We start from the raw sequence: 10355 nt of genomic DNA, 5'->3' as shown, positions 1-10355 counted from the left end.
TATTATTATGTTTTAGAATGAGAGTCTAATAATATAACTGTCGTGAGAGAAGAGAAAATAATTACATTTCGTAAATCATGAATAATGTAGAAATCTTTCAATGCAATATTCATGAAAAGATATCAAGATGAATATTAAATCAGTTTCTTAAAATTCTTCAGATCTTTTTTAAGAGATCACAAGGAATTTCTTTTTTAGTAAGAAATTCTAGTAAGAAAGATAATCGTTGTGTTTTTAGGAAGACAAAATCAAAAATGCAAATTCAACTTCTATAATTTCTAAAATCATACATCTATGCTCCACATGTAGAAAGAATAAAGCAGATGGTAAAGTCAGTGTCCTATTCAATATAACAATAGCATAATTATGGCACAAAACTTATCCTTAAAAAAAGAAAGCTTCAAACAGTCGATCGAGTCAATTTAAATACGTATTCAGGGAGCAATCTCTTCTGTAATGTACTATTTTCGAGACAATTATCTCAGTATTCTATAATTTTTCTGCTCGATTAATCTGTATTCAATTTTATTTTGTTCTCGGAACTTCTCTCTTTGTTATTAATCTATATCGTCCATTCGTACATCGCGCTTATAATAAATACAAAAGACCTAAGAGAGGCATTCTTAGGTTTTCCCTATGATGCAAACTTAAGTTTGCAACGTGTTTGTGATTTCTCGATGTACAGTTACCAGATCCTGTATATAGCCAGCTAATCTGGCGTTTAACGTATCCAAATTTTGTTTTTGAACTTTGTTTGCACTCAACGCAAGTTCTAATTGTTCATGAACTACATTCAACATTTCGCGAAGTTCTGCATTCTCCTTTTGTAGAACCTTGCAAAACAAAAAAAAATATATATTTGTTAACCAAACACAAACTTAATAATCAATGCAAACACGAATATCGATCATCAGGCTTCAGCAAATTCTATGTACATACCACAAAATCTTTATTTTTGGTGGCCATAGTGAGAGCTTTGATTTCTTCGTTTCGTGTTCTCAACTCACTTTCCAATGCTTCGACTCTCAATCTTAGCGCTTCGCTATTTCCTTCCGCGATTTTACCGGCTTCCAAATCAGCATATTTAAGTTTTATTTTGGCATTTTCTTCTTTGTACAACTGTAGCTGCCTCTTCCATTCATCAACATTGGCTGTGGATTCCTGTAACGCGCTCGTTAATCTTGCATTATTAGTTTTGAGGGTAGTCAATTCAACCTGCAATAACATATTATAGTATTTTATTATATTATTTATATATTATTATTTAAAATTATAAAAAAATATTCTTCATACCTCCCATTTCTTAGCGTTAGCAGAACTTTGAGCTAGAGCAAGTTTCAGCCTGTCGTTCTCATACTTGAGCTGCACCTCACCCGACTGTCCACTTTGTGATGAGCTCAATTGCGCCGATTTCCCTTGATGTTGCGGACTTTCTGTACTCTGAGAAACACTCTGTGATCTTGAATGGACTGCGTTTTTCAATTCGTCGTCCACTTTATTCTGACAACTACCAGGTAAAGGACTGCTGCTTACCGAAGATACACTGTTCTGAGCGGAAATCATATTGGCATTCGGATTCGGGGTGTTCGACGATGACACGTTGGAGTTAATCATCGACGAGTTCGGTGGGTCTATGAGATCCTGTTCTGACGACGGCATGCCTGATCGGGACGTGATTGGACTGACATTCGCGCTGGTGGCCGGAGTAACCGAAGAACTGTTGGACTGTAACTTGGCACTGGCTAGCTTCGTGGCCTCTTTCACCTCATGAAACTTCTCGATGAACTGTTAACAAACAATTTCTTCTGAGAATTTGATATATGAAGCTCTTCGCTTGTAAATCATAAGCAATTGCAATACAAACCTTTCCTAATTCAGCCTCAGAGGCAAAGCCCAAGCCATACACGGTATTCGCTCTGACATCCGACCACTGACCAAATTTCTGTGATGTCTTGGTAAAAGTCATGTTTGGAGTAATTGTGCTATTAATGACAGGCTGAAGAAAAAAAGAATGGAGTACTTCATAAGTTCATCCAATTTCTATTCTATTACAAAAGTCTGGTAACAGCCGAATATTATTTTGTTTAAATAGCCGAATATTATTTTGTTTAAATAGCCGAATGTTGATTTGTATTAACTAGGATTGCCATAAAATTGATCAAAGAAATCAGAAAAATGTCAGAGAAATCAAGGAAAAATCGAGAAATTTTGGAAAATTTTCTGAAAAATTAAAATTTTTACTTTTAAAGAAATTTAATACGTATACATTATATCTGCAGTTTAAAATACTATCAATCAATTAAATGCAAGTATAATTGACAACTAATACTAATTTCCATTATTAAATTGTACAAAAAAAATATTTGGTTTTTAAATCAGGACAAAACCATAAAAAATTTCAAAATATTATTAAAAACATTAGCGAAAATCATGAAATTTTGTCTGGAAATCAGGAAAAAGTAATGGAATTTTAAGATGAAGAATTTGTGGCAACCCTTTGTTAATGCAATATTTGATTAAAAAAGAAAAAAATATTTAGTTGATTTTGATTGTATTAATAATGGAATGGATTTGATTGAAATTTCACTAAATTTCGATAACTATCATTTAAGCTTGATTATTATTACCAGACATTTTTCAGTGAATAGAACTCTTAATTACCTTTGCTCCTTCAATTGAAATTATTCTGTATAAACTTCTGGTCGAATCGTAAAAGAATGATACTGATATTGCTGCCGACGACGCTGGTACCCAAGATCTTTTGGTCTTGGGATCAATGTGAAACACGTGCGCTTTGCACATGAAAATTGGTTGTTCACTGTAATCAATTTGAACAATAACAGAGGAGTGTGTATGCGCTCTTCCATATATGATACAAAGCATCTATTTTTAACCGACCTAGTTAATGCGCGTGCATATTTGAAAACGCACTGTACAGAATTGTTGTATAAAATTATGAATAGAAATAGAAATATGTAAAACAAAATTCGTAGAAACAAACGATATTATATCTAATATTTATATTTAATATTAGTAAATAACATTTAATTTCACCCGATGTTTTATTAATAATATATTACTAAAAACAAGTAAAACCTCTCTTTTCGTGTTTAACTTTCAATAAATTAATTTTTTTAAATAAAATGCGAGATATTCATTCATACATTTAATACATCGACTTTGAATAAACCGCGTCGCGGGCATTATAAAAAAAATCAGATACATCGTATTTTCATACATAAATCTCACATAGAAAAATATCATGGATATTTAAAAAAAAATTCTCAGCTTTCGAGCGTGATTCAAAATTTCTGTTAATTTCTTCTTAACCGAAATCCGATGGGATCTACTTTCTTCTTGGTGGACGTCGCGTGACGGAAGTATCGTCCTACGAAAGAATCGCAATTTCTTACAGAGGAGGAAAAAAGGGAAAGAAAACGGGTGCATCCCGTTCTTAGTGTTATCCAGATACGCATCAGTATCAATCAGGCCGGCGATCGAGTCGGGGAAGAGATGCAGTTTTACGTCGCACCGAGGTGGGCCGACGGATCTTCGTCTCTTCCGCATCTTCGTGCCGATCGCGGTGCGGCACGATGCGGCGCGATGCACGCATGCACGCACGACGGATTCGACGGGGATGCCGGCGACAGGCGCGGCACTTAACACACGCGCGTATTTCAGAGGGCGGAGGGAGAAGATTAATTCTGTCATACGCGCGAAATCCGGCACGGCGTTCCAACACGCGGTTGATGCGATGCGACTTACGCGATCCGTCGCACGTCCTTAAAAGGAGAGCGGCGAGGAAAGGAGTAGAAGACGAAGGAGAGGAGAGAAAACAAAAGGGTCAGGCGGACCGGAACTTCACTTACCCCATTGTCTCCTTGCCCGATGTCATATAAGATGATCTATCCGTTCACTCGCGTGCTCTCGTAAATCCTGCTCGCGCGTATTTCAACGCGAGCGAGCGCCGGCTATTTTCAGCCCGGGCGAGGCGTAGATGGTCACCGCGATACCGACGTCGACGAGTACCGTCCGTGCGAGGGCTGAGATCCGCGAGTTGACAGCCGCCATCGGCCAAAACTCCCTCCCTCGCCCGCCCCACCCTCGTCCCTCGCGCGCGCTCTCTCGACTCTCAACACGGCCGCTTCTACGGCTTACGTACGTTACGGCGACGGTCACGCGACGGCATGAACGTAGCCGAAGTCAACTACGCCAAGTCCACCTGGATCCGATCGATTTTTCCGTGAAGGGCACGCGCCATTCGCCGTTAACCTCGCCTCTCGACACGCCACTCAACGCCACTCCACACCATTCCGTGGACGCCGTCCAACGAATCCGGCGAATCTCCACCGACCGACGAGCGCGACGACTCCGCGATAAATGCCAACTGCCACGCGCGAGCGCAACGCGAACGCATTCGGATTTGCCCTCAAGCCTTGAACGCAACGACGCGATTCGATATGACCGAGTAACTGCGAAAATAAAACTCTATAGGGAAATCGGACGCTCGCGTTGAAGTTTGCTGTTCGTTGGTTGGTAAGTTGGTTGGCAAAGAAAGAATTGTCGAGTTCGATTTTTGCATTTCAAAGTAGACTTCAATTAACTTAATGATTGCCTGAATTGCGTGATAAAATCATGATTAGTTAATTAACTAATTCATATTAGCTATTATTACGTTAATTCGAATAAAATTATTGATTTTATTGCGTGATATACGAAGAAAAAGAATTACGAGAGACAACAAATGATAAAATTAGTACATTCTACAATTGTAATTCCGCCGTTTTAATTAATTGCTAATTAAGTTAGAATTTGGTCGGCCAAATTTTGTTTATGCTTTGTATGATGCGATACTGTTGGAAAGGTATTATTCCTTATTTAATATTATACATTCGTTTTCACAATTTTATTATACCTCTTTTAGAAATTTAAGATATATAAAAAAATTCTTTTTTTTACGTTTTCTAAGATTTTATTTATTTTGTTGAAGTATATAAATGTACCATCCATATGCATTTACTCCACATTAAATAAATTTTATGAATAAGAACAATAACAGAAACAAAAATAAAAAAGATAAATTCAAGAATTATATTGAAATAAGTTGCATTTAATATTAAAATTAAAATATGTAAATTATAATTAAATCTTAATTAAAATTAAGCACATTAAATTATCATTAAATAAATTACCAATTATGATCCAAATTCTTTTTTATTTTTAAAAATATATCATGCATGATGTGTTTTATTAATATGAAAATATTGTCTTTAACTATTGTTTATAACAATATTTGATAATTATATATAAAAAAAATACCTAAAAGAATTAAGCTATTAAATAACTTCATATTTCTGGTGTAAATGAGTAAGTATAAAAAACACAAGTACCTCACACATGTACTCAAAAAGTTTCATACTGATACTCCTTTGCACTAATTATAATATACATAATTTATGCAGAGATTTGATATTGATTTGATTAATGTTATATACAAGTTGGGAGGATCCCAATTGACACAGCTCGGTTGGATACCACCAATCACAGTATGGCCAAGTATTTAGGGACTTTCTAACTTCTCACTATGAGTGGCTCGTGTCCAATTGAATCGTATCTAACTGAGTACCAGCCATACATGTACATATCCTATGAAAGACAGTTATACATTATCCAAAACAATGCTATATTTTATACAACATAAATCTCACCGTGACAAAGAGAGATCTCATAAATAATTCAATCTACGAAAGTTGAATGATTAACGAGCGCATACAGATTTAGAATCATACGGAACGATTTTTCAATTGAATATTAATTATCATAGATGGCTCCTCGATATTATCCAGACTCTGTCGAAAGAGTTGAGCGTGCTGCCAAGCTTCTTGATTTTGTCCACCAGACAATGTTACGATTACGTTTATTCGCACCGCCTTTTTCACTTCTTCCGTGTGAAAATTACTACAATTTGGAACGGATATCATAACTGCTCTGTCGTCATCGAAAATGGCCTCGATCTTCCAGGATACCGTGGCATTTTGAAACACCTCCGACTTAGCTTTCAGAGTCAATGTCTCTAGACATGATCTGGAATTCGGGATTTCGAAAGTCCATTTAACACTTCCATGTTTCGCCTGCTGGGATCGCGCTAAATAAACCATCTTCCAATCGTTCTCCACTTTACGGAAGACTCCACCCTCCATGGTGTTCATCCCTTCCAGCCATCCAGATTTCTCTTCCAGAATGATACCGTTATTACGCACAACATGATATAGATCTTTAACGATGTTGTATCGCAGTTCGAATGTTTCTCCATATTTCGAAATGTCCCAAATGTAACTCTTCTCCGTGTCGGCCTAATAAAATGCATTTAATAATTGAGTAATAGAAGTTTCTGATAATATCCGATAAATATAAATTAACAGTAATGTTATCAATATTATGATAATTTCCCACTCAACAATATAAATGTAATATAACACATATATGCATATAACAGTTACATGCATATAACAGTTGTTGGATAAAAAATTATACATTGGCGTACTATTGTTAGTAGAGGTTTATTGGATAACTATTTCAAAACGAAACGCGAAATTGATGAAGACCCCTGGTGAAAATTTTTCTCCATGATAATGGAGATTTAGAAATTTTTCTCCGTGATAATTTTTATACGAATTGGAATATTTTTCAGAAATACTCAGGAATATTCGGAAAGTTTACATCTTTTCTCAGAATTTTTCATACAAGTGAATTCTGAAATATTCTGAAATTTCTCTCTCTCATCCCATAATTTGTAAAAAGTATATTTAAAAATTTTTTAGATTTATAATATTTCATAATTATACTTATAAATCTTAAAAATCTTACAATATTTCATAATTAACATATATTAAAAATTCTGAGAAAAGATGTAGATTTTCTGAGAATGTTCCAATTCGTATAAAAAAGTGTGAGAAAGTTATAAAATTATAGAGAAATTCTAAAAAATTATATAGAAATTCTGAAAAATTCTATGAAAAATTCTAAGAAAAATTTTCATCAGGGATGTCATGCGAATTCTATTTGAATAATTATCGAAAAGAACAAAAATCTTTTCAAGTATTTATGCTACGATATTTCAAAGTTTGACTTGCACTATTTCCAAAATTTGAGTATATCCGCACCTGCATAATTTCACCTCGTGCCAATCTCCACATAAGAGAACCCGAGGTTCGCCCCTCGTAGACCTCTTCATTGGAGTCCTTCTGCGAATTTGGAATGTACAACATATCGGCGAGCTCCAACAGTTTCCGCTTGACAACGTATTCCCTACGCGCGCTACTATAATTGGCAGAGTTTTGCCGCTGGTAAGTCAATGATTGGAGTAAATGTATTAAGCTCTGTTCGGCACAAGTTTTTCGCCTCTTCATGACGGCTTCTTGGTCTCGCGTATAACGCCACGTGACATCCTGCACCTCATCTCTGGAATAGGCTATTATGTATGTCAACTTCTTTCGCCATCCCTTTTCGTACATTAATGGCTTGTCTATGATGTTTTCACATGGGTCTACGTGAATCCATCTCTTATTCGATGCCGACCATACCTGTGAAAATAAAAAAACAAATTACATTACGATTACAAATGTACTTCGAAATTAATGAATGATAATTCGAGGTACCTCTGTCCAGACGTGATCTGTTTCGTCGCATATAAATCGCGCATCGTACTCTAATGATCGACATAAAAGGGTGAAAACATTAGCCCATTCCCCGCAGCGACCGCGTCTCAGGATCAACAATGGCTCTGGATGCGTATAACGAGGAAATTCGACAACTATATTGCACTTTTGGCATCTACGATTATTAAATTAACGCCATAATGATATTGCAAAATTGCACACAATACATGATTCTCTGATGAAAATAATTCTAATATTTTCTCATAATATTTTTAAGAATTGTTATACTTTAAATTTATGAAGATTTCTGAAAAAATATCTTAAACTTATTTAGATTGTATAAGTTTTCTTCAGATAAGTTACAAAATTATTTCTCATAAAAATCAAAAGAAATTTTCATTATATTTTAGAATATAATGAAAAATTCTAAGAAGACTTTTAGAAGTGAAGCCCTTCTGAAAAGTCAATTTCTATAAAAAATCTGAGAAATTTTTTAAAAAGTTATAAAATTACACAGAAATTCTGAAAAATTATATGAAGAAAATCTAAAAAAAAAGTCCAAGAATTTTATCGAAAAAAATTTTATACCTATATAACTCTATTCTTGAGCAATGAGGATTTATAGAATGTATCACATTTTCGTATGTACATTCAGTGAAGCACGTGGGACACTTTGGATTGTTGACCCATTTAAAAAATTCATACTTAAACCAGCGTAGAAGCTCGAGCAGAAATAAATCTTTAGCTATCAATTCTGTCTCGAATTGTGAAGAGATAGCTTCAGCGTTTTCTAATTTAAAAGATCTGCAAACGCCAGATAAAAGAGTAAGTATATAAAGATAAGTTTTATCAAAGGAGATAAAAAGCATAGATAGGATTACTTTTGTAGATCCCTCATCTTCATCATTGTCACAATTTCTAATTGTACAACAGGTACAACCCTTTTGGCCTTTTTTTGTAAATTCGGATCTTCGTAGTACAGAACATCGCGAAAATGTCCAACGATTCTATCGAAGAATGTTTTCTGCGCGGTAGAATTCTTGTTAACATCGTCAGTAATAGGACTGCTTTCTGTTGCAGTGCACAACAGTCTCGACAAACTCTGGAGCTTCAAGAGGGACACATTTCGTGGTAAGAATATGCGTTCTCCATCCTGTTGCATACAATTGACAGCTTAGCAAGGACTTCGATAAATGTCAGTAATGTAAATTTAAATGTATACAATTAATTTATAATCCCACTGAATATAACAAAATTAACAATAACATTACATCAATGTTATATGTTTCCTACTCAATGATGGACACATTCAATAGGAAAAGCAGCTTTACAACTGTTGTAAGATTCTTTAAAGTAGTTACACATTTAAATCTAGTAAATAATTAAAAGGGTATGGTAAAAAAAATTGATAGAGAACAATAGGATGAAGAATGATAGGATTTTTATCAATTTGACTTTTATCATTTTTCTATAAATTTATATCATTTTCTACGATCTCGCGAGTATCACAATTGATCAGATATGATCAGATATTGTATTGAGATCAGATATGAATTCTATTTTATTGGATTCTATAAGATTTGCACAAGATTCCTATTAGATATAAATCCTATATTCAAATTAGTGAATTTATGAATTAGATTCATATTCAAAATTATAAGATTTTTCTATCAACTTTTTTCCAGTCTTATAATAAAGACTCTTGCAAGTTGCAAAGCTGTTATTTCTGCTAAACACAGCCAATTGTTACATGTTATATTACATTTATATTGTTGGAAAATTATAATGGCTGCTCTCTCTTTAGCAGACACAGTCGATACAAACTTTTATCTTCTCAGCATTTAATAAATAACAAAGGATACTTTCCATTTAATGATCCAAGTTAACAAATGTCATTATGTCTTACTCATTGAATGTTAAGAAAGATAGAATACTGCTATTATTGATTTGTGTCATTAAATAGAAAGATAAAATCCATTTATGTACGGTGACTTTCCTCTTAAAAACAGCCAATATTGATTTAATGTTACTGTTTGCATGATGCTGCTGTTTCAGTGACAATAATCAAGAGATAAAAATCCAGAGAACCTCGAGATCTTAACTGAGTACAGACCTCAACGTAGCCGACATCGAACAGACATTCCAGGGCACCGATGGCCGGCAGAAGCTTTTCAACGACGACCTCGTCATCAAGGCGCAGTTCGCGGGACCTGTAATTGTTCGGCGATCTCAACACATTCCGGCAAATACTTAGCAACGCTCGTCGAGCTTCATCGCGCACGTCTTCCGTATTCTCTTCAAGGGACTTCACGCAACGCTCCAGACTTTCGTCCATGTCGACGTAGACAACACTCTTGAACAGCCGGCAATCATCTGTTCGCGATCGCTGTCAGGCGCCCACCTGTCGTCATTTTTGCTGACTCCTCGCGCGTCGCTGGTCGCTATAGAGATACAAGATAAGCTCTCAGCTGCCAGTTCGCAGTGTTCCCATGAGGCTGCTGCATCAAAAATGAGACAGACGCAGGCGCATGGACTCAGGAGAGGAGGAAGACATGAAAGATAAATGATGGATTTTACCGACGGCAAACGTAGCACGAGTTGCGGCACGAGGTTGCAGCAGATATGGATGGACCTAGACGGCGTCTCGTGGGACGTTCCCTCATCAGTGTTCATCAGATGCATATGTGCTTTAGATAC

The 10355-nt window shown here is 35.5% G+C and overlaps 2 protein-coding genes across 4 annotated transcripts; both read right to left on the bottom strand.

The window, feature by feature from the left end:
• Positions 1-234: 234 nt before the first annotated feature.
• LOC108694313 (homer protein homolog 2) lies at positions 235-4334 on the bottom strand. Of its 2 annotated transcripts, XM_018203727.1 has the most exons (7): positions 3870-4334; positions 2662-2818; positions 1865-1996; positions 1534-1785; positions 1294-1440; positions 940-1215; positions 235-833 (listed from the first exon to the last, which is right to left on the bottom strand). In XM_018203727.1, exons 1-7 carry the CDS (start codon positions 3893-3895, stop codon positions 648-650), a joined length of 1176 nt encoding a protein of 391 aa, XP_018059216.1. In that variant the 5' UTR covers positions 3896-4334; the 3' UTR covers positions 235-647. The 2 variants fall into 2 exon arrangements, with proteins under 2 accessions (XP_018059216.1, XP_018059215.1); XM_018203726.1 differs by having other exon boundaries at positions 1294-1785.
• A 1025-nt stretch (positions 4335-5359) lies between these two features.
• On the bottom strand, positions 5360-10278 carry LOC108694305 (peptide-N(4)-(N-acetyl-beta-glucosaminyl)asparagine amidase). Of its 2 annotated transcripts, none has more exons than XR_001932073.1 (7): positions 9772-10134; positions 8540-8811; positions 8247-8462; positions 7659-7833; positions 7164-7583; positions 5709-6353; positions 5360-5646 (listed from the first exon to the last, which is right to left on the bottom strand). XR_001932073.1 is itself a non-coding variant. In XM_018203716.1 (7 exons), exons 2-7 carry the CDS (start codon positions 9991-9993, stop codon positions 5784-5786), a joined length of 1875 nt encoding a protein of 624 aa, XP_018059205.1. In that variant the 5' UTR covers positions 9994-10099; positions 10236-10278; the 3' UTR covers positions 5360-5783. The 2 variants fall into 2 exon arrangements, 1 of the variants encoding a protein (XP_018059205.1); XM_018203716.1 differs by adding an exon at positions 10236-10278 and having other exon boundaries at positions 5360-6353; positions 9772-10099.
• Positions 10279-10355: the final 77 nt, after the last annotated feature.

Source organism: Atta colombica, unplaced genomic scaffold (assembly GCF_001594045.1).
Source record: "Atta colombica isolate Treedump-2 unplaced genomic scaffold, Acol1.0 scaffold12, whole genome shotgun sequence".
Lineage (NCBI taxonomy): Eukaryota > Metazoa > Arthropoda > Insecta > Hymenoptera > Formicidae > Atta > Atta colombica.
Note: the sequence above shows the minus strand (reverse complement) of the source record. Positions and strands in the feature narration are given on the sequence as shown.